Genomic DNA, 25,999 nt, shown 5'->3' with positions numbered 1-25,999 from the left:
GAAAGTCTCAAGTGCAATAGTGATTTACCTGATATAGATGTAATAATAGTTCCAAGAAGGATAAGAACCAATGTTTTATCAATGTATAAGGAACATTAACGACCAGATAATTTCTAGTCTCATTTTGTGTTTATCTTCTAATATCTTCTGCTAAACTTTCACGGTATTTTCTACATAATTTGATCACATTTTCTATTTAATAATACTAGCATTCCATATTAACGGTACAGATAGTATACACGCCACCCAAAACTTCATCATTGATGATTGCTAGATAATGTGGTACGCCGTTTCCTTTAATTGTCCTAATATATTCATGTTTTCTTAAAACATAACAAGCGTAATGAACATAATAAATAGTCCACACGCATTAACTACTTTTATAAGCAGTAATGGTAGTACTTACTTAGGAAAACTTTTTGGTTATTTAGAAGAAACAAAAGAATCATTTCAACAATTTGAAAATGGATGAATTGATAGTTAATTAAAATGTACTCAACGTTCACTGTACAAAAATAATTACAAATTAATTACAAGTATAAAATTTTGAAAGCATTAATTAACTAGTAAAATAAAAACAGCATTTTTAGAGCACACAATATGAATAAATCTAATAAGTGTTTCAAAATGTCGCCATAGCGACGAGCATTATTAAAGAGGTTACTATGGTAATGCCACTCTGACATGTCAGTTTCGTACTCTTTGGATAGGATTTGCTCAAACTCCGTTCTTAATAGGTGTTTCTTCTTTTAATAAGTAACCATTCCTTCGCTTTAAGATACATTCCAAATACGGAACGTTATATTTAAATTCTAAATATCGGAAATAAGTCGAATTAAACTGATTTATAATATGAAACTAATATAGATCGAGATCAAGATACCAGATAAACGATATAAAAATTTAACGCATTTTTATTATAAATTTTTTAAACAACACAACATTTATAATATCGTATTTACCATAATATTATATTTATATTATTTATTAATAATTATTTACCATTACCATACAGTATTTACCATTATACTTATATCTATATAATACTGAAATATAATAAATTGTTACCAAGCGTTGGATAAGCTAATTAATTTATTGACATTTTAAGTTTACTGTACATTTTTAAAGACATTTTGCTCATGTATATATATATTTCAGAAGCATCTATATATTTGCAACAGGAAAGAAAGGAAAAGACACATAGTACTGACGAAGCTCCTTGTCACGGAATTACATCCGTCCGTGCTGCACCTGGAACAATGCGTCTTCTTCAGATAATTGGTATCCGCTTTTTTCATTTTTACGCATATGTCGAGGCTTTTTTGTTCTGCGAGTTGACAGCCTCTGAATATGTATTCTTTATTTCCCACTAAAACATATAAACACACTTAGTTAAAGATTACATAAGATACACAATTATTTAAAAATCGTTCAATATGTTACAATTTCAATAAATTAATAGAAGTTCTATCTAGAATACGGTATTAACATATATTCTGATAACATGATTCCGTTGACATGATTTTCATTGTTAAAGTATCGCTATTTTACACTATTTTAAATACTGAATACATACATCATTTAATCGACATAGTGGTAAATTTTACTATATTTTATATATAATATTGTTTTACAAATATAAATATAAACTTACTTAAATAAACATCCATATGAACAAAAATGTAAATATTCGTGCCTTGTAAAATCATATAGAATGTCTATGATAATGAATAGTAACGAAATTCTACCCTTACCAGAAAAGTTTTAAAAGGTGATCAATTAAAATGATATGACATATTATTAAAATATCATACATAACAATAATCATAACATATCATAAATTAGTGTTGTAATTAAAATGAATATATTAGCTTTAAAAAATGAAAAAAAAAACGAACTAGTTTTCCCTCACTCCATTGTATATTTTAGAATTCGGATTCAATCTACTAATTAATGCGTGATCTGAACATTCCCTCGATAACTGTTTCATGCCGAATTTTATCATGCCCTGAACAAGATTTAAACTAGCAGCCATAGTATTATTAGGACTCCCATCTCCGCTTGAACACTGTTATAATACCGTCCTCTGTTTGTGATGTATTTCTGCAAATAATTATGAACATATGTAGCTGTTCATCAGAAATTACATGGTTCAGAGATTTATGCATCATTCCCACACCTACTCTTGTTTACTTCATCTTTCATCAATGCAAGATGGATGTAAATCTACATGTTTTAGATCTCTTTCACATTACTTGTTGGATAAAGACTACAGGCAAGTGAACAAGATCTAGTATATGAGTTGAGTACAGCCACATTTACGCAATAACATTATAATAATTAATATTTTAAAATATTGTTATTGTCAGTTCTTAATTTATTCTTAATGCGTTGAATTACATCACATATAAAATAGAGTATAGGATTTATAGGCAATATTGGAGAAATATTTCGCTACGTCCAATATCTAGATGTCACTACATTGAACTTATTACTTATTTTAATCCCTATGTTAGGAGTCGCGTATGCATTTGATGGGTTTATTTAGTTTCTATGGTGCCTTTGTTGTTTATTTGTTTTGGGCTATATAATACAGGAACAAATCAGTTTAATCAGTAAGATATAGAAGTATAGACGATCTTGAACTGCAAATCCGAAATATAATATTATTGCAAAAGAAGCTAACAAGACATCAAGATAGAAATCAGATTATTTAAAAGACCACTTATTAGAGAGAAAATGCTGAATTAATCGCAGAACATTTAACTAACCGAATTATATTGAATCTACAATAGATATAAATTCTGTTTATCAGTCCGATTTAGCTATAAATCTGATTTTTCCAATGAAAGTTACAATTATTATTGAACAATAATTAACATAATTGACAGAAATTAACAATAACCTGAATCCTAAAAAGGTTCCTCGAATTGATGATATTTTCAGTGTGTCTGTTTGAGACTGAACCATGTTCCGGAATGTCATAAGGTTGCTCGAATAATTATGGCTAAAAAAACTGATAAACCGACAGAAGAAGTTCGATCTTACAGGCCTATTTCGCTGCTACTTACTGTATCTAAATTGTTTGAGAAACTGCTGTTAAAACATATTAAACTATTTGTACAAATACCAGTTTGGATTCTGAAATCACCACTCGACAATCGACCAAGTGCACAGAGTAACAGCGCTTGTTGAAAAGGTATTCGAAGAAAAGAAATAATGCCCTGCAATATTCCTGGACGTCTAACAAGCTTTTGACCGGGTATGGCATTTGAGATTAATATATACAAAATGAGAAAATTTCTATCGCGGAATTACTGTCAACTCCTGGAATCATATCTTTTTGAAAGAAAATTTAGAGTCTTGCATGAAACGACATTCAACACGCGTTGCGGCGAAATGACAAAAATCTAAGAATCAGCCAAATACCCCGGAATGTATCTTGATGGTAGGTTGAGCTGGAAATATCATGTTAGATAGAAAGCAGAGCAGATTAGACTCAAAGTCAAGCAACTGTACTCGTTAGTCAGAAGATACTCTAAACTTGACCTAAAATCGAAGAGATTGGTTTATCAGTCAATCATAAAGCCAACTTGGATGTATGGGGTAAAAAAATGGGATAGCACTAACACATCAAACTAATTACTAATCAATCGTACCCTAAACAATGTTCTACGATTAATTACCATTGCCTATCTCTACGTAACCAACGAAGAACTGTACTGTGACCTCGAAATCAAATGGATACACGAAATGATCCAAGATTTCGTCTTAAAACATAAAATATTTCGCTAAATCACAGCATCGTGTTAAGTTGTTTAGTTTTATTTTAATTTGGGAAATGCATAAGAACGTGTTAATCATATCTAATGTAAGATGTAATTATAAAAAAATCAATTACGAGTGACTCAGTAGACGTACAAAAACGAACCGAAAACAAAAAATATTTATAGTAAGTAGGTTTTTAAACTATTTCTTATCTTTTATCTCACGATATTGCCACATATCTAATAAATCACTTTTTTCAGATATCTTAAAACGAGTAATTTTAAAACCTTTTAATTGCACAATACGTAATTATCTATCCAGCTAATATATTAAAAGTAATAACAAGGCGTGCCATATATTTTGGATTAAAGAATTAAATATAATTTGAACATTGAAAAGATGCAAGAGAAAAAGAGATTAAATTCAAAATTTAATTGTATTTTCCACGCACCAAAATTTTTTCTTGTATATGATTTTATGTGTTATATAATAGAAACCCAGACCCAGACCATCTCTTTTTAATAACTACCTGACTGTGAATGAGTGAGTTTTTTTGTATAAAATATAAATACATATATAATTAATTAATTAAATGAATTTTATTTAATTTCTTTTTTCAGATTTTAAATTGTTTTTTACTTAAATTTCATTGGTCAATGAAATGGTACTTCAGAGCTGTCACGCACCTGAGTTTCAAAACTTATCAAAGAACCAACCAAAAATATTCACAGCAAAATGAAATGTGAATGAAAAAGAATAAAACTCAAGAACGGCGGGACCGATTTGGACAATTTTGGTCTTGAATTATTTGTGAAAGTCCAGGGAGGGTTTAAAAGGTGAATAAATAAGAAAATGCTCAAAATTAAATAAAAACATTTTTTTTTCTTTGATGTTTCCCCCGTTGTTCAGAAATCAAATAGAAAGAATAGTTTAAAATAAATAACTAATTAAAATTTTTATATCTTTATTCTCAGGAGGTAAAAATAAACTTATTTTTAACTAACAACAGTTATTTCGATTAACTACAGTCGTTAACTATATATCATATTATTTTTATATAGATTGGTATATCTTAAGTTTTGTCACATATTAAATTTCTGAACGCAACCATAATATTTGACATTTGACATCCAACTAATATGTCGATTCATCTTCTATGTGGATCGATATCTCAGACAAAGAGTGCATCCTTCTATCTTTTTGAGTGACGATTACCGCTACGTGCGCGAGAACTTTTTTAACTTCGGTGATCCGTTGTGATAGTGACATTTCGAATTATGTGCTCTTTTACTTGTTGATTTTTTATTATAGTGACACTTTACTGTTAACTGCGCGAGAACTTTTCTCACTCAATTACAATTTACGATGTTGAGGAGAAGACGACTTGATTTAGGTCGTCGCAGTCAATCAAATGTGCGAAGAGCTACCTCACGTGCTAACCGCACTGATGATCAGAGTGAGACAGATTAAGAAAATATTCGTATTGCTATGTCAAAGTTACATTTTTTAGAGAGTGACAATGAAGTAGATAGGCTTACAATGTAACGATTTCGTGCACATTAAATACAACAACAGCGAGCACGACATAATTAATTTGAGCGATTCCGCAGATACAGTACTCTTGTGATCCTAGAACGAGCTGCATTCCACTATGGTACAGCAATAGATTATTGTGCCGACAAATCGGTAACAATTGGGGAAATGACAATAATTTGTAAATATTGCAAGGGGTTAAAATACCGTGATGAATCTACTGGATTATGTTGTGCTGGAGGCAAACTAAAATTGCCAGAATGGGTCCCACCACCAGATCCTTTACGCTCTTTAGTTTCTGGGATTGTAAATGATTCTAAGCACTTCTTGGCCAAAATTCAGAAATATAACAGCAGTATACCATAACATTTTATCTTATTTACTATGTATCTTCATATCTTTGTTACTTATTGATGTACAATAAAGTATTACCAACATCTTTTTATAATATTCAAGTTTGTATTAAAATATATATCAAAAATAACTATCACAAATCTTTAAAAATTACAGATACAAGGAAACATTTATCACTTACTGGGGGCTCTGTTACCACTACCAGATGCAGATCAATTTTTACAAATTTATTTTATGGGCAATTCAGATGCGGAAGTTGATAAGCGCTGTGCTCATAATCCAACAGTGAAGAGAACCATTGTCCAAGAATTACAAATGTTTCTTTATCAGAGCAACTATTTAGTAAATATATGCAAAACAGCATTGGATCGGATGCCATCTGACAGCCATAATATTGTCATTCAATTAGGTCTTTTATTTATCGATTGAGGCAGTATAAAATCTGCCGGCTCAGTAGGAAATACAATTAATTAACGATACAATTGATTAACGTACATCTAATGAAGAAATAGTTCGTAACCACCGGTTAAACGGAACGACAGAATAAATTTTAACAGATAATTTAAATTTAAGAGATTAGGTTACAAAAAAATGTGTAACTGGAAGTCGAAAGCAACACAATGACCGTATTCGAGCAATTAAAAGCTAATAAAAAATTCTAAGCATTGTTATGCAATTAAGTACAAAGGTGGATCTGCCAGGCTTTGTTAGACATCAGGAAAAGATTCACTTCTATTATTAAATATGCCACCAGAACCATTGAAAAAGTTTCAAGAAGTTTGAGTTATGTCTCAATCGAAATTGTCTTTGTGTAAAATTCGTAAATTCAGTTCTTGCGTCCACATTACTATTCATAAACTGAATTCACATAAAGTGAAAACACAACCATAGAATTAGTAAATATAGATTATAACAACATAACAAGATTTAGAATTGTAATGTGCATGCGAACCAACCATATACTACATCTTTACCATTTCCCTGTAATCTGCTGAACAATCTGTAGGATTCACAGATTATTGTATATTATAACCCAACATTCTTAACAATATTTCTTTAAAATAAGACTAATTGATTTTATAATTTTAATTTAAAATATAATAAATAATTAGGATTTAAAATGTGTCAGTTATGAAACCCAGTTAAATGGTTTTCGGTTTCACATTTACCATATTTAATAATTAAAACATAATGATATATGATAATAAATGCCTACTATATAAATTTATGATCGATTGGTTCTAGTTAAAATAATTTAATATGATTATGAATAGTTTAAAAATAACAAACAGCATTTTAAAATTTGATTACGATTGATTGATGCTTTTAATGTTTGGTTAGCTTTTCATTTGTAATTTTTTAATTTATAGTATATTTTAGAGTATATTTTATTTATACTATTTTAAAAATTATGTTTTATGTTTGATATCTTTAGTATAATAAGAGAGTATTACTTTCATTCGAACTAAACATTATTTGCTTTAATAAAAACTCATCATACATATCCCCGTATTTTCCTTAAGTGCATAAATTGTTTCTAGATAGAACTATCTAATAGCGACCTTGGGATAACATATGCCTGCAACGCAATTATTTTGAAAATTGTTTTTGCAATCTAAAACATTGTACTATAATAAAACGAATCAATTTTACAACACATATCTGACATTAATATGGCAAGAGTTGGTAAAAGGAGACTTAAAATATATATAAATTTTTTTTTAAAGTACCAAACTAGGTCGAACAATAAACGAATTATAAAGCACCACTATATTATTATTTTTTAAGACTGTATCGCTAGAAATACTTCCGTTGTAAACAAATAATTGAAAATCAATACGTTGTTTTGATATACTTACTACATAGCACAGATTTCACATTATCAGACTGTCATCTTTGAGATCGAAATATCGATTGTTTGATGTAAAGTGGATATATGTCGAACATTGAATAGCCTACTTAAACTTATTTTGACTGGTTTAGTGTTCCAAAAAAAAACTTCAAAGAAAATATCAAGTAAGAAATAAAAAAAATAAAAAATCAACTTGCTCATTTGGAAGACTGAGGTTTTTAATTATTTATTATTGTTAGCATAAGAATTTTTTTATACATTATTAAATACTAGTAAATAGTTATTTTAGTAAATAGTTATAGTTTTAATAGCGTTGTGAACTATCGAATGAAAACAACTGTCGACTGTTTCATTTAACTATTTTCGGTCGACTAGTTTAAGTCGTAATTAGTTCTATATTATCCATTACAATATGGCTCTTCCTCAATATTGTTATAACTACCATGATACATTTCCTGCTATATTATCTAGGCCTCAATATATCCTCCACCAATGTATTAGAACGTAATCAAGTCCAACAAGGGATCATCTCCAAGTAAACATCATCCAATATCAAGTAAGCCTTAATGGATAATAAATTTCGAATTTCTTCAACTTCAGTTTCATTGCTTTCCAGTCAAAAGAAAGAAAGTTTTCTATAGCGTATTGTGATTGGCGAAAGTAGATTTACAACGATAATCCCTACTGCAAAAATTTATTACCTTCGAAAGGTTAGTCCAATATAGTCGTCTACATCGACACCTAACCCTTAAAATATTGCTGTGTATGCGGTGAAATCAGCGAGAATCATAAGAGCTAATAAAATCAACGGAACTATATGTATGAGAATCCTCGACCACACGTTGAAATGGTTGTGAAAGATATATTATTAGAGTTCGAATAGGTTCAGCTCCGTTAAGTTCAGTTAAAAATTCCACATGGTATCGCCATTGTGAATAGAAACAGGGAAAAAGTTGTAGAAACTAATGGATTTTTTACCTCAATAAATGCCATTTTAGATGTAAAAAATTATCAAAATAAATGCCTACCAGCAACCAGTAATAATTGTAATGCTTATTTCTAAGATCAGTGCAGGCAAATGGTTTTGTTAAGCCCCACTGACAGGTTGAATTTTTCAGTATGTGTCATTTCGCCGAAGTGCAAATAAAAACTTTTCTCAGTGCATTGAAAATGTCTGAACCTATACCCAATAAATCGCATTTTTGGGAAATTTTAATTCTGGCTTCATTTTAAAATAAAGCGTAAAACTTATGACAATCATGCTCAATCAGTTTCAACAAATGGGAATGATTTAAAATTTTGTGCCATACGAAATGTTGCTTCAACAGAATAATCGGAAGTGTTTTTTTGCATCGTATTGTTGCTGACGATGAAATCTTGATCCATTACGATAATCCAAATTGGCAAAAAGCATGGCAATTGGTAAAAACACCTTGAAAAAAGCAGACAGAATATTAGCATGAAAACATACTTGGAAACGTTAAAACTAGTATTGGGAACTATCGACTGATATCGACTATCAACTGTTTAGTAATTAACAACTTTTTACTATCGACTGTTTCAGTCGCGTACTTTTATTCACTATTTTTAGTTCTACTAGTTTAATTCAACTGATTTTTAACGTTCTGGCTGTGTCGTCTTAGTCGCGACCTTAAAAAAATGTACCAAATTAGTTTTATGATTTTTTTAATAGTTTGCTTGTAAATAACAATATATTTTATATTAATATAACAGCATTTTCGAACGATATTTTTCAAGATTGTTAATGTAATAGGGTAAAAAATTAAAATTGTGAATGATAAATAGTAAAACACTATTGACTGTTTTTATGGCAATAATAGGTAATATTTCGATTACTTTCTCGATTTTTGTTAAAAAATATTTCCGTTCAATAATAAATAAAGAATTTACTTTATTTAAAAAAGCTCCAGTAGTTATTGTGCGGTCATTTTTAATTATGCCATGAATTAGTTTTTTTTTTCTATGATTAGGTATATGTTTAATTTTTATTTAGTATTTATGGTTATTGTACATCTTTAATTTTTAGGTTTTGTTTAAGTTCTATTGTATTGTCTATATTTATTACAGTACATTATTTAAAAATAGCAATGAACATATTAAAATACAATGAATCATTTGTAGGGTATTATTCTATTCCATAGAAAAATTCCATTCCTTTTTACAGATCTACAGATCATTCAAATGTACATCTCCGTCTGGCTTATACTACAGTTGGAAAATATAAACACATATAAAATTCACTGCTCCAAGCAATTATCTCCGTCCTTTCCTCTCTCACAGTTTATACCGGAAAGGGTTCGTACTTCTTCGTCTGACATTAATGTATAGGACACATAATCTCAATTTCAAAATAAAGCCTTATATTTCTTCCTAAAAATATCTGGAAAATTTAATTCAAAGTCATACTAAGATAAATTATTCCTTGATTGTCATAACTAACGTGATGTTTGTATCTACATAAATGATCACTTATGGGTATTGGTATGATTATTCACTTGAGGACCTCAAAAACAATTGCGTTTTAATAAATAATAACAATTTTAAAAAATATCAAATTTTCAGGTACTGTACGTTAGTCTATTAATTAAAGTAACTGATAAGTATTTGCGAAAAGTGCAAATCTAATCTGAGAAGTGATTCTTATTAGGCCTGATGATTTCAGGAATTGGTTATTTTAAATTTTCCGAAAGAGACCCGCGTATTATTTTGACAGTGATTGATATTATTATTTTTTCTTCGATTTTATCAAGTATTAACAATCAATATCAACAACGAAATTAATCGACATCTGAACTAGCCTTATTTTTATAGATAGTAATTATCAACCGGTAATAACGCACTGATATTGACGGCTGCGAACAAATGTAACACCTTAAAAGGATTAATGCCAGATTGAAATATAATTTGATAGGCTTCGGCTAATAATGAGCCTTAAAATAATTCATTATTGCTGTATTAAGTGATAAATATCAATTGTCTCTAATCCTTTTTATTAGAATATTAAATTATAATTGTTAATATAACATCGCCATGTTTAAGAGTCTTAGCGGCACCTTGTTAATTTTATTAGATGATTTATCCTCTTGTTTTTGATATTTATGACTTTCTCGTAAAACACGCTACTATTTTTAATTAGAAAATTAATTTTAAATCAATATATTATCATCTAATATATTCAACTTAACGTATGGTTTCCGTTGAGGTTGGTGGTGTCTGTATTTCGTAACAATTCTCCTGTTTTTCTCTATAGGATAATGAATATAAATCCATTTTTGATCATCTGTTTCATAATTATGCGGTCTTCACTATTAATAGCATTCATTCTGAATTCATTATCTTACACTATATCAATAAATTAGCTACTTGCATTTCTTCTGATCATTTTTTACACAATGTATAGATGATAGATAAAATAATATTTTGTCTTTATTTTGATAATTTTTTTATACAATAATACGAGGAATAAACAACATAATATGAATACCTGATAATATTTATTTATTAATAGAATTTTGAGTGATCATTTTCTTTTAAGACAGCTGCAAGTTTTCAAAAATTTTATTTGATGGCTAGAGCTAACTAAAAAACATGGATTTGTAGGAATGTTCGTCGGGTCGGTCGGTCGGAATGAACGGCTGTCGACGTGATTGCTTGTCCGAACACTCACTACTATATTTGGAAGAAATTTGCAGGAGAACTAAAAACACTGCTTGGACAAATACTTGTTTATTTCCTTATTAAATTGATACATGTGGTCGATGGGAGAATAAGGAAATACGGTAGCGCTGTGGAAGTGGTACTCTTACAAGGGGATGGAGAATAGAAAAGAGAGAAAGACGTCGTCGTGATGGTCTCTTATAGCCTAGAACCGCATATTACCAATCCACCGGCGTTGCCAACTTATTGTTGGTGAATGCGTGGTGGCCTAAAGGGCCGTGGCGGTCGCCACGGATTTAATTCTAGTAGCGCCATCTATGTTTCAGGCCGGGGACTTTTCAATTAACCTGTTATTTCAAGGGAATCTGTTAGTTTGAAAGGTATCCATAGAAACCTTAAGGATATCACTTCACTGTTAGGAAACATAAGATACTGTAAAGATAACCCAGGAAGAGGTCCAATGCAACTTCCAGGCATTGCTTTTAAAAGAATACAATTTTAAAAGCATATAGTAAAATTAAGGAAAACTTATTATTTCAATTTTTGTACAGACATGGATATTTCAAAATGGAACATTGGGCCATCCTTAGTAAGACAATAATAAAAAGGGCGTAAAAAAAACAAAAGCTGATGGAAAAAGCTAAGTTAGAATAACATATCTTTGTTTTTGATTGGGTTTTGTAAACTATAATATTTTTTAATAATTCATTGCAGATATATTGTTCTTCATGCTAGACACAATAATCCAATAAACAAATTTAAACAAGTTGTCGGCAAAGGCTGTAATTCTTGGAATCACTTGCAAAACATAAATTAAGTTTTAAAGATACCGTGTTAAAGTGTGAAGTAAATGTTTAATTGTGTTTGAAACAATCAACACAATATTGAAACGGTTTAAAATTTCCGTTTTACTCAATTCGTTGGGTAGCCATTTTCACTTCTCTTGGAGATTTCCCAGCGCATATAAATATCTTGAAAAAGATGATAAATGAAATGATAAGATGTCTGAAAGCTCTTTGGGAGTTTCATCCAATTAATTTTAGAATTATTTGCCTTTGAAATGTTTTATTTCCCCAGGCCTCTCTTTGTGATAAACACAAAAGTTGCCAGTTTGACATCATTAAAATTAAAACAAACAACTGGAATATAAAGGAGCAGTATCACCATAATTTTTTATAGGTGTTTAATGGATTTAGGTAGCGGATGTTTCCAAATCAAAGAACGTTGTTCACGATGTTACTTTTTCAGACCAATAGATATGACTTTTCAAAATACATATAAGCATCTAATATTTATGTTGAAATTGTCTCAACAAATTACTGAAGACTTTCAGTGAAGTTCATGTCACCTTCCTGGAGAAAGCTACAATTACTCTGTCCAATACTCTGTTTGATAAATAGTGACCATCATTGCAGAGTAAGCAAACGCACCATGCAGGTAAAGTATAAAAATATATGAACAATTTCGTCATGTTCTCAGTAAAGAGGTATCTCTTATAATCCCTACTCTCAAGAAGTAGTAAATTAAAATTAAAATAGAATATCTTAGCAAGCACAAGTTTATTTTTCGGAGTATTACCCCTACTAAACCTAACTACAAATGTTTCATTCAAAAATTATATATACGCATATTGGTTTAATCTTTCTCTGTATGCGTGCTTTGCACTTATTTGTAGATAACCAAATTAAACCTCAATTAATTCTTGATGCAATTCAACAACAACAAAAATACAACTATATAATATAATTAGCGACGGCATCTATTAGATATTTTTATTGTTTAAAAGTATGCTTTCTTACCTTTTGTAACGACCTTCAAACAGTCCAGATCGAGATGTTTTGACATAGCTGACGTGTCTACTTCGAAAATTTTGTCGTAACTAGGGTCTATTCGTTTCGCAATATGCCTGGTGTTTTCAAGTGCTTGATGGCCACATTCATATAACTCCAGGTTATGCCATTCTGGATTCCGGCACATGGTTTCGTTGTCTTTAGTCGAACAAACATAGCATTTCACGCATTCTCCTGTACAACATAACATACATTAAAACAAATCATTAATAAACTAACGTAAGTACTTCTTAACTTATCCGTGTAGGATATATTTTTGGCTACACAAGCAAAAACAGCAGTAATGTAGAAGAACGAACGAAATGAGAATGCCATTGTTGTTATTAGTTATTCTATATATTGTTTTGTAATTAAAAACATTAATAAGTAATTAGAAGCATTAGTCTAAAATTCCATTTATTATTGTGTATTAATACTTCAAGAATTTTAATTAAAAAAGATTATAATATTAACTGGGAATCATGTGGAAAACACAGATATTCATCAATTACTAGATAAACAATACATCGAATGCAGACAAAAGAACTAAAACATGGGGACGTACATGATATAATAGTATACAAGTGAAAATATTATAGTGAATAACTGGAAGGGAACTACATTTTAACATCGTCGAATAAACTATAGTAGACCCAAATTAGTATAAATGTTATATCTTATAAACAATGGTTTTTTTCCATCAGTACAAAAATACGCGAACAGAGTGAATGTTCAAAACAATGTACAAAGTCAATTTAAATAACAAACAGACGTCTAAATTCTTCAACCAACTTATTTCCTGTACTGTAACAACACTATTTCAGAAAGTTTGATTGGCGCAGTGGTAAAGTCGACAGGACGGTTCAACTACCGTTGCCATAATCGCGAATTCGAATCCTGCTGGAGCATGGTCGTAAGTTTATTTATATGTGAATGTCCTAGGTAAAAGTGTAAAATCCGACAAAGAAAATGATCCCAGTCACGCCAATAAGAAGGCTGGGTAAGATCGAATGTCTTCTGGGATGATTTCTAGGTTGGTCACTCGTCAACAAATAAGCTTCATGTCGAGGACCGTGGTTCGGAGGCCACGTTAAACAGTAGATCCTCGGTAAAAAATAAATACTTTAAAATATATTTAAGTTTCCAAGGACTCCTGCTCTAGCCCAGGAATGGCTTCTAAAAGTAAAAAATGACAAACATAAGAGAATATTTTATATAAGTACATGAAGGTGATTTCTTTGTATTTAAAAGGTATTACTTCTCAACCAATATGCTGCTATTAATGCTTCAGGATGATTATTATTCACTGATTCTCGCCACAATTGGTGATTGGCCACAGCTGTTATGGCCTTGGATAATCAGTTCCCTATTTTTCAGATAGTTTTCTAGTGAAATAATAAATGAAATAATGAAAAATTCGTGGATTAATGAAATATTCATAATTGTAAAACATAAAAATTGCCATATTAGCTGGTGTTTTTCGATTAGAATTTTTTTGAATGTCCTGCTATAAATATTCCTTTCTGTCCCGTCTTGTGATAGTTTCGAACGGCAAATCCTCTTTGCTTTACTTTATATATGTTATATCGCGCAATATATGTTTATTATATATACTTCTTCCAATAAAACAGCCAATGCATGTTAACAAAATTTATAATGCAACGTTGCCGAACCAAATTTAAGTTTTCGTTTAGTAAACAAGCAACAAAACACTGACGTAAATAAAAAAATCAAATAAAAATAATGTTATAAAATGTATTTTATTTTATACATATTTTATATAAATATTTTATATATATTTATATTATAATACATCTCATGCGATTTATTGAAGGGTTTAAACTACAGTTAATTAAACGGCCACAATGGTTTCAAAAACAAATTGAAACAAAGTTGAAAATGACACATAAATAATAAAATGCTCATTATTGATATAAATTTCGTTTTTTTAAATTAATAAATCACCAGTATTGTTACTCTATTATAAATTTCTATTTATTATTGGTATTTCCATAAAATTTTAGTAGATGCGCATATAATCAAAACAAATTAATTATTGACAAATGATAACACAAATAAACAACTAATATGCTTTTCAAAATATTCCATATAACACATTTATAAGCTTGATGATTCCTGCACATGTATGAATCAATTTTAATTATTTATTATAGAACACTCAAAGCATCCCCTCTTAGATAGAGAACATTTATATAATACTATTTGGGTTTTCAATCATTTTATAAATATTGTTATAAGTTTTCCTAATTCCTAATTGACGTAAACTGAAACCAATCGAATAGAGCCATTATATAATAATATTAGTTGTTTTTTTATGCAAAAGTCTTAAAGAACCAATAATGTGTGCGGAGAACAATGTATTATGAACGTCCAGAAAACTATATATCTATATTTTCGACCTCATGAAACTCCATAATAATTATTTATATAATTATAAATATACGATAATTCGAACCTTAACACGTTGAATTAAATCAAATATAAGAACAAAAACATGACAAAATTCATCTAATTCCTCATAGAAATAAAAATTAAACCTAAACAAATTTCTAATTAAAAAAAAATAAATTAATTTATTCACTATCAGGATCCATGCAAAAACATGAGCCCATTCTAGCATCATGAGAAAACAACTAGCATGTCGTACTCACTTATCCCTTAGGGGACTGTCTGAGTAGAACTTAGCGCATGCTGAAGATAAATAGTGATCCTCTTCAATGTCTGAAAGAAGAGCTTTCTTTACATTCTTGTTATTCTTCTTGTTGCCTTTTTTATTAACTGTCTTAACAGAGTGATTATCTTCGTCAGACTCTGAGGGTTTTAATTGCTTTCTTCTCAAACCTTTGAAACACCACAACTTCTCTTTTGCCCTCGTGTTTGTTGCTTTATGGGTCATACTTTGTAGAAAAGCATTAATGTGTGAATACATAATTATTCAAGCTAAACGTAACTATATTTTTACATTAAAGTAATATAAAAGAAAAAAACAATGCAACTAAAGATATTTAGTTATTTTTGTCTCTCGTATTATTTTAACAAATTCTTTATTTATAATTTACAATTTATACAATAAATTTAAGTCAATTTTATAGCATATATGGTAATTTACTTTAATTTAAATTAAAAGCAAATCAAGGAATCCTGCTCTATCCCAGGAATGGTTTTTAAAAGTAAATAATGACAAACTTAAGGAAATATATTATGAGCTTCTACATAAATACAGAAGGCTATTCTTTATATTTTAGCAATTATTTGTCAACCATTACTACGCTACTGTCAGTATTTCAGGGCTTCAATTATTCACTAAACCTTATCACAGTTGGCGATAGTTTTTTCCAGATCATTTTCTAATGAAATGATAAATAATATATGAATGATATGATAGATTAATAAATAAATAATAATGCTATAATGAATGAAAAATTGAAAATGTTCATGGGACAATTTTTCATATTTGTTTAACATAGTAATTGACACATTAGTGTTTTTAGATTTTAAGTTTCCCCATAAATCTTCCGCTTTATAACTATATATTATATATATATATATATATCAAACATAAAAATCAAACATTTTTGGTAAACCCATTCTTTACTATACTAATTTTATTCAGAATAAAATATATGAAATGAAAATAGTTTAATTTTTAATCTAAAGTTATTAACAGTAATCATGTTGAAATCATAATACACATTTAAATGATGACCGAATGAAAACATTGCTAATTTTTAAAATAAATATCAGTAAAGCAATTATTTTCACTGTTGACACTAAATTCATATTCACACCCAAAAACAAATTCCGACTAGTGAACAATGATCGCTTGATTCACAAAAGTGACCAAATGAACTGGAGTTTGTAATTTTAAAGTGCAATAACTATTGATTGAGTAAACGAATTCCGGTACATTTAAATCTGGAATATTCTATAGATTCTTGCCTTTCAAATGCGCTAAATAATATTCATTACTAGAAATATGCAATTTGAAAGATCTATCTTATAAAGAAAAGCAGAGATTAATATTCGCCAAACAACTCGGTTATATATATATTTTTTAAATGTTGAAATTGATGCCAAAAAGAAATTTAATGCGAAATTTAATAGGAAAAAAACTTATATTTACATATACCAAAATGTACTCTTTTCAATCATTTAACAGATGCGGATAAGGAGATGTATTTAAGTATACCAAATGTAGAATTATATTTATTTATTGGGATGAGAAGGCTGTAATCTATTACAAAGCTATAAGAAATACTAAAACCTACAAAAAACATGCAGCTGAGTCGATTTATGCACTTGATCAAAATTTAATAAAAGTAGTTGCTAGCAATAAACAATTTTAAAATACTTTTTAAATTTTGAATATATTATATTTTTGCAAAATCTATTTGATATAAACTAATTGGTCAAAAATAATATCAAATAAAACAAATTTAAAGGAATTTACGGGAATTTTTTTATAAAATCCTCTATGTATAACCTTCTTTGATGAGTCACGGTTTAATGTCTCGAGTTTTAAGGAAACAATCAAAATGAACCCAAATCCTTAAATATTTTATTACTCTACTTTGTTATCTACCTAGTATGAACACATATTTCCCAGAAAATGCGATTAAAATAAAATGATAATTATAGTCATACTGAGCAAGCCTGTCTAAGTAAATAATAAACTAAATTTAAAAAATATATAAATATTATTATATTCACCTCTGAGTGAAGCGAATTGTCGAAATCGAATAAAAATTGATCAAAAATAAACCTTCTATTTCAGGAGTAATATGATCTATATGTTTATGTTTATTAAACATTTCTAATAAGATATGTATTATTCTAATTATTATTATATTTTGTTTGAGTAAAAATTTCTATAAAAATTAATTATATCAAAAAATAAATTGATAATTTAAAAATTTCTAACTTCTAAATTGAATTGAATTTGTGCATTGAATTGAATCTGTTATAATCACGCCTGAGAAGACTATATTATAGTGATATGGTGAAAAACTATATACGACATATACAAGCGATAGGGATAAAGTAACGTGAACGCCATGCAATAATATAGACACAATGTTGAGACTAATACTAAGATAAACTAAGATTGTTTAATGATTCACCAGCGCCACTGCTCACTGTAACGGTAATACACAAAGCACTGTAAAACATTATAGGCGAATAGTAGGAATAGTAAAAAAAACGAGGCCGATAAACATTAAAAAAGTTTGCAACATAGAAATGGCCGGCAACAGACATCTACCATGGCAAAAGTGACAGCAGAACCCAACTCTGTTGGTGCGAATGCAAAACCTTTTATAAGGAAAGCCAACGCTAATCCGCGAAAGAAGTGGCGCAAATATTTGGTATGGTCCTATGAAACATTGTTTACATCGTTTCCTACAAACGACCTAGTTTGTGTATGGCTCCTTTATGATTTGGGCGGCAATATCGTGGTGTTCAGCTAGTCCTCTCATTTACATCAATGTTTTGTCGGTTTTGAAAGGTAAACAAATTCCTGACAGATTTGTTGACAAGCCTTTGTTTTTTTTAAAGGCAAAACTCAGCATCATTAGTTACGATCATAAGATAAGAAAACGATTTCAATAATAGGAGATTAACATTGTTCGAGGCCAGAATGGTTGCGGCCAATCTTCAACAGTGGCAACATAAGTTTCATTTTTATCAACGAGGCTTAGACACCATTCCAGAAAACATCCGGTCTTACCCAGCCTGGTCACTGGCGTTACTAGGATGGTTATTCTTTGTCGGATTTTCCACTGGTACCTAAAGACATTTGCAATAACAATCACAAACATAAAGTACATCCATACCCCAGCAGGATTCGAACCCGCGACTATCGTGACAGTAGGAGGACCGTCCTGTCGCTTTGACTACTACGCCAATGAAGCCGACAAAAGGCAAAAAAAGTAGCCGGTTAATGTTTATATTAATCCTTGTTTGAATTTCCACCACTTATTGAAATACTGCAAGCACCTAATAGTGCAGGGTTTGTTCACCGATAGTTTAATTTTTCCTTCATATCTTTAAAACTCACAGAATAGACCAGCCTTTCTACTTACTATTATTTGGCCTTTAAAGCTCTTGAAGTTATAAACGTCCTCCAAAAAGCATGTTAATATCGATGAAACCTTTTAAAAATGGAAGTTAACATATATGTGAATTTATTTTCGTGTTCTCGCATTTATTCTAAAATATATTTAAATACTGTTATTGCTTATCGGGTTTTTGCATAACAAAAACCAAATAAACTAAGGTTCTGACTATGAAAATAATATGGCTATGAAAATAATATGACTATGAAAATAATATAAATAAATTACAAAAATTTCAGAATAAAATCTTAATCACACTAGATATCATCCCGATATTATAGTCTCAACAGCCTCGAGCCAATGGAATTAAGCTTCTGATCTTTTGTTGCACAGTGAACTATAGTTAACAAAAAAAATTGCAATGTTTATTAATTATATTACTACTGCAAAGATATAACTACTGGGTAATTATTTCAAATTCATATGTATGTCACATAATTCTTATATAAATTTGTCATTATTTCAAGTACTAACATTGCATATAATTAATTTTAATTATTAATTATAAATTGAAAATTACACCAAATAATAAAATGTATTGAATGAATATTTTCAAAAATTATACAATTAATATTAAAATAATAAGTTATTATAAAATTTTATTAAACATTATTTTATTAATAAATTTTTTGCATTGTTTTTTCTTTTCTCTAAATATCAACTTTTTAGCACTTTTAATTATGAAATTCAAAAGGAATTCCTCTCATTAGGTTAGATTTTCCATAGTAAGATTTTTATTTTAATACACAAGCTATAACGGATTTGTTAGAAAGTCTGATTCTGAAAAGATAAATGAAGCAAATTATATAACAATTAATATTGTTTGGAGTATGCTTCACGTTTAATTTTTTTTTAATTTATAAAAAATCATAAAAAAATTAAGTCTATTTATTTGAATCCAAATCGAAAATTTATCTAAAATTATAAAAAATTAATAAAGGAAACACAACTTGAACTTTATCAAGGAATAATTTATAAACCTGATAAAGGTACTGAACCCGCGACTATCATGACAGTAGGAGGACCGTCCAGTCGCTTTGACTACAGCTCCAATGAAGCCGACAAAAAGCTAAAAAAGAAGCCGGTTATAGATGTTTACATTAATCCTTGTTTGAAATCTTATCGAAATACTGCAAGCACCTAACAGTGCAGGGTTTGTTTACCGATAGTTTATCTTTAAAACTTACATAATAGATCAGCCTTACTATTTGTTATTATTTGGCCTCTAAAGCTCTTGAAGTTATAGACGTGCTCCAAAAAGCATGTTAATATCGCTTTAACATTTTCAAAATGATAGTTAAATTACATGTGAATTTATTTTCGTTTTCTCGCATTTATTTTAAAATATATTTAAACACTGTTATTGCTTATCGGGTTTTTATATAACAAAAAACAATTAAACCAAGGCATTGACTATTATTTTGTTTAAGGCTGTTAAATTAATTGATGTCGTGTAACTTGTTGTATCTACACACCTAAAATATCATCATATACTGAAAATAGTCCGGGAGCTGACGACAGAATTGCGCAACTTTCTTCTAAGGATTAGTTTTATTATGTTTATGGCATATTTGAACTAGAGATATATACAATTATTATAAAAAATAACTTAAATTTAATAAGATATAAATAGACCCCTTGTCACTTCTCTCATTACTACCTACTTCTATCATTTTATTTATGTTATCCTAATTATACAGGCTACTGCTCAGAGTTTATAAAAATCATTAAAAGTTGATAAAAAATATCATATCACCAATATCATAAACCCATAGCCAACACTCAAGGAGTGTGTTTAGGGCCGCAGGATATTGAATATTCTTCACTAAATGAAGCCATAGTTGGTGATCGACCGATCGATCTATGTTCGGCTGTATATACTTTTTAAATGTATGTTCGCCGATTTCTCCCTCAATTATGGGCCGATTTTCAAAATTTTTTTTTTATTCCAAAGAGTGCCGATCTAGTCTCATTAGAATCAAGTTAGGATCAGATGGAGGAAGGGAGGTGGTGGAGAAGTCAAGGATAAACCTCAAAGGCACATACAATGTTTTCACATATTTTTTATCTATAATAATCAGATATTTGCGTATAATATTATTTCTGAACTGATGTGACGAAAAATCGATAGTTCAGTGTAAAAGTCATATAGTTTGCTTTTTAAGCACTAACCATATCATATCATAAGTCGTAGAAACATGCTAGGCAACTGTTTCTATGGTGTAATGGTTAGAACGCTAAGCTCACACGCAGAGGTCGCGAGTTCGATTCTTAACAGAGCGGCAACTTTCTTTTTTCTAGTTTGGTTGGAACATTTATCAAATCACGTAGATTAGGCAACGGGTGCCAGTGCGTGAAACATTTCCTATTTTCATTGTTTCTTTATTCCTATTTTTCCTCATACGGGCTGTACTTTTACTTAGGCTCTCCATTGTAATACTTGATAAAATAACTGCGTAATTTAGTGGGTAAATATCTAACACTAAAAAGAGAAATCCAAAAGGTACCGACTTCAAACTGATTTTTATTTAGTTATTGTAACGATTATACGTACATATTTTATTTTAAAACGTTTTTTTTTGTGTTAAAATCTAAGTTTGAATATTTTTTAAATCCTAGTGACCTCCTTATTTATTTTTTGAAGTCGGTTCAAATTTTTTTTGTATAAATAGTTTATTGTTTTTCAGATCGCTTGCTATGATCTTATTCGCTACGTCTTCTACCTAAAAGGTCTCACTTTTCATTCGACAGCTCAAAGGTTTGTAATCTGCATATTTGAATTTGTTTCTCAAATGTGTATCGACCGTCATATCCTAAACGAGTGACTTAATGAAGGATTAGTAAGATTAGTATTTGAAACAAAAGGAACAATTCTGGTTAATACTTTGGCCGTATCCCACTTTTTGTTAAAAAGTATATAAATTCTTGCACTTGCTTTAAGTGAATGAATTTGAGCTTTACAATATTATCAAGCCATGTGGGTCTGCAATGCAAACTATATCATTTAGAATGCTATTGTCAGCGAATTTTAATTGGGCTAAGGAGTTCCGTCACACCCTAAACGAGAGACTTAATGAAGGATTAGTAAGATAAGTATTTGAAACAAAAGGACAAATTCGGGTTATTACTTCGGCCATATCCCACTTTTTGTTTCCAAGTACTTAAATTCTTGCACTTGCTTTAAGACATGTAGGTCTGCAATGCAAACTATATCATGTAGAATGCTATTGTCAGCGAATTTTAAATGGGCAAAGGAGTTTGTAGCATCATATTTAACATATATGTCTATTTTTGAAACTTTTCGCAGAATTGCATCCATTACTTTGTTGAAAACCATCTCCTTGGCAAACACCGTCTTAGATCTCAATTAACACTCGCACACAGTCACATACACTCGAAGATGCCTGATGAAGGTGAATAATTTTTAAGTGGAACATACTGAACTCACAAAGCTTCCCAAATTGAGGGACGGTGTACACAGTCGAAAGCAAAGCGAAACTTACTTTTAACATTGACATATTTTTACATATTTGATTTTTACCCCCCCCCCTGGTACCAGTTCTAATTTCGATAACTGTAGTCTCAACATGCATGCCTTGTAGCGCTTTAATTATTTTCCACGATATCATGGACATTGTTAGTCAATTTAAATACAAGAGTGAAGAGGGCCTAAAAAAGTTTTCAATTGATTTTTGTTATCGTTTTATTTTAATGGCTCTTTCACAAACTGCTCTGGGGCTCTATTGTTTGAAAATATGTTAAACAGGAACATGGATTTATAAGAAAAGGATAAAGCTGAAAAATGAAAATAAAATTATTTGCTAATTGAAAGGAAATTATATTATCCGTATAAGTAGTATAAGTAAGTTCTAAAATTTCTATGAAAATAATATAAATAAATTACGAATTTTTCAGAATAAAATCCTAATCACACTAGATATCATCCCGATACTATAGTCTCAACAGCCTGACAAGAACCCAGTGGAAATAAGCCTTTTGATCTTGTGTACCACAGTGAAGTATACTTAATAGAAAAAATAGCAATGTTAATTAATTATATTACTACTGCAAAGATATATCTACTAGGTAATTATTTCAAATTCATATGTATGTCACATAATTCTTTATCATACATTTTTCATAATAAATTTGTCATTATTTCAAGTACTACATTGCAATTAATAATAAAATGTATTGAATTAATATTGTCAAAAATTATATAATAAATATTAAAATAATAAATTATTATAAAATTTTATTAATCATTATTTTATTAATTAATTTCTTGCATTGTTTTTTCTTTTCTCTAAATATCAACTTTTTAGCACTTCTAGTTATAAAATATGATTGTAATAGTTTTTCAAAATACCCAAATGGAATTCCTCTCATTAGGCTAGATTTTCCAGAGTAAAATTTTTATTTTAATACACAAGCTATAACGGATTTGTTAGAAAGTCTGATTTCAATTAAAATATACAATGAAAGATAAATGCAGCAAATTGTATAACAGCTAATATTGTTCGGAGTATGCTTCACGTTTAACTATTTTAATTTATAAAAAATTATAAAAAATTTAAGTCTATTTATTTGAATCTAAATCGAAAATTTATCTAAAATTACAAAAAATACTAAAGGAAACACAACTTAAACTTTATCAAGAAATAATGTATGACCTTGATAAAGGTACTGAAAGCCATGAATTATTTAAAATAATGCTTTAAATTATAAATTAATAATTATACTTCAACAACTTCTATCAACTTCAACAAAGAATTATATATTATCTCATTTCATGAATTTGAGTAAATACAGTTTGAATTATGTCAGCGTTTTAGAAGTAATAATTTTGATTTAGTACTTAAACATTCTGATGAACTGAGAAAGGAAATGAGAATCCACACACAGCCAATATTACTGTGAATTTCCACTAATATGTGCATTAGAAAACGAGTTGCTATAAATGGCACAGAAGTGGCAAAATAATTTTGCAAAGTTAGGCGTTTGCCTTACCCCTTTTTTGATTATTGGATATTTGCTCAATTATGTTGTAGGTGTAGCGCTCTTTTTCTAATGAAAATTCTGCGTTTAAATACATTTCGTCGGAAGAAACAATGCCTAGCATAAGCGGTTCAGCTCTGCATTTGAGCTTTTCCATGTAGTTGTCGTATTGCAAAGGTCACACTTGATTATTATCATGACAAACCATTGCACTTGATCACATTGTTGCTTCCAAAATGACAGTTGTTAATCAATTCTTGGTTCAAATGTATAACGTTCAATATCATAAGTTCAATCGTTTATAGCGATATTCTGTAATTATTTAGATCTTTCATTGCGCTTTTTTAATTCTCATTATTTTTTATTTTGTTTGAAAATGCTTCCAACAACTTACTTCATTTAAGTCTATCTTAGTAGATTAATCTTAGTTATGGGGTTCTAAAGATAAACGATATATTACATGCGTAAATTTCTTCATATTAAAAAAGTAAACATTCTCCGTAAATAACTCTTAATTACTGTCTAAACGACTTATGATGCTTATCACAATTAGCTAAGAATATTATCGAAAATCATTGAACATAGGGACACAGATAATAATTTAGTAGAACTCGTAAAATCAAGTAATTAAATCAAGTAAATTCTTCGGTGTTACGGCTAACGACTAGACCCTGAAGCACAGGTATGTCAAGACTGTTATCAAAAAAAATATTGTTTCTAAAAGAAGTTCTTTAATATATTTATTTTCATAATTTAGATAACCAGGCCTAATAAACATGTTTATCTGTCCTATATGGTTTATCAAAAAATCAATATGTTAGTCATTGGCTGACTGACTCGATATACGTTTGCTTAATTATTCGCCATATAATTCGTAAATAAAAATATACTCGATGGATCTAACTATAATTCCTTATTCGGACTTCTTTTATAGCAAAATACTGATTATAACAATAGCTTTGTAGCTTACACAAGCTTATAAAATTATTTTTAAAAAGAAACAAGTTTCTAAGAGTTCCATTAATAGATATACATATATATTAAAAACATGAATGCATTAGTTTTCCTCCCTCATGATTGCATGAATGCAAAAATCAGGTCCTACGTAACAAATTAAAACTACTAGAGCAAATTAAAACATTTCTGTTACACTTTTTGAATTATAATATGCAAATTTAATAGGAATATACATATCAATGTTTATTTAAATAGTACATAGGAATATATACTTTGGAACATTCAAACCTATAGCTATTCCCATATACCCTCATCGTACATGAAAATAATTTTTATTTTAAGTTCTGAGTAAAAACAATTTTTTATCAAAACACAATTTCTGAACTGAATCAATTTCTGTAATATAAAATTAGCATTTCGAGTTTCTTTGTTTGATGTTTCATTTTGGACTAAATTTCATAATAATGGCTTATGGAAATAAATACAAATAAAATATACGTAAAGTACAAATAATATATATATATATATATATATATATATATTATTTGTATTTATTTAGTTACATAGCAACTCTTAAATTAATATATTTGATAATTGTCTCTCAAATGTAATAAGAGTAATAATTAAAAGTAAAGGCATTTATAACTTATGACGCATTAGTTGATAAAACTACTGGAAAATAGTATTCGACAAAAAGAAAAAATACACTTCAAACAAGGCTAAGTGCACCGAATTCATTTAAAGCAAGCCAATTCTATTCCTACCTGATTTGAAAAACAAAACAAGTAAAATGACACAATGGATTACAACGGTGTACATTTTGACAAGTATCTAAATAGCGAAAACTATAACGGTACACTCGATCGGACTGCCAAATCACTCAAATGTGAAGGAAC

The 25,999-nt window shown here is 29.3% G+C and overlaps 1 protein-coding gene and 1 long non-coding RNA gene across 2 annotated transcripts in view; one reads left to right on the top strand and one right to left on the bottom strand.

Moving 5' to 3' along the window:
- The window catches only part of LOC143206937 (uncharacterized), a 194,632-nt gene extending 188,148 nt beyond the window's left edge, over window positions 1-6,484 (top strand). The window contains exon 2 of the long non-coding RNA XR_013008564.1: window positions 6,291-6,484. This is a non-coding gene — a long non-coding RNA (uncharacterized LOC143206937). The remainder of the gene's footprint in view (window positions 1-6,290) is intronic.
- Window positions 1,012-25,999, bottom strand: LOC143206930 (uncharacterized). Its single transcript, XM_076419796.1, has 3 exons — window positions 25,868-25,999; window positions 12,985-13,209; window positions 1,012-1,369 (listed from the first exon to the last, which is right to left on the bottom strand). Exons 1-3 carry the CDS (start codon window positions 25,920-25,922, stop codon window positions 1,155-1,157), a joined length of 495 nt encoding a protein of 164 aa, XP_076275911.1. The 5' UTR covers window positions 25,923-25,999; the 3' UTR covers window positions 1,012-1,154.

The sequence above is a fragment of the Rhynchophorus ferrugineus genome, unplaced genomic scaffold (genome assembly GCF_030347505.1).
Source record: "Rhynchophorus ferrugineus isolate W39M unplaced genomic scaffold, kcgeb_rfMv2 rfM1, whole genome shotgun sequence".
Taxonomy (NCBI): Eukaryota; Metazoa; Arthropoda; class Insecta; order Coleoptera; family Curculionidae; genus Rhynchophorus; species Rhynchophorus ferrugineus.
Note: the sequence above shows the minus strand (reverse complement) of the source record. Positions and strands in the feature narration are given on the sequence as shown.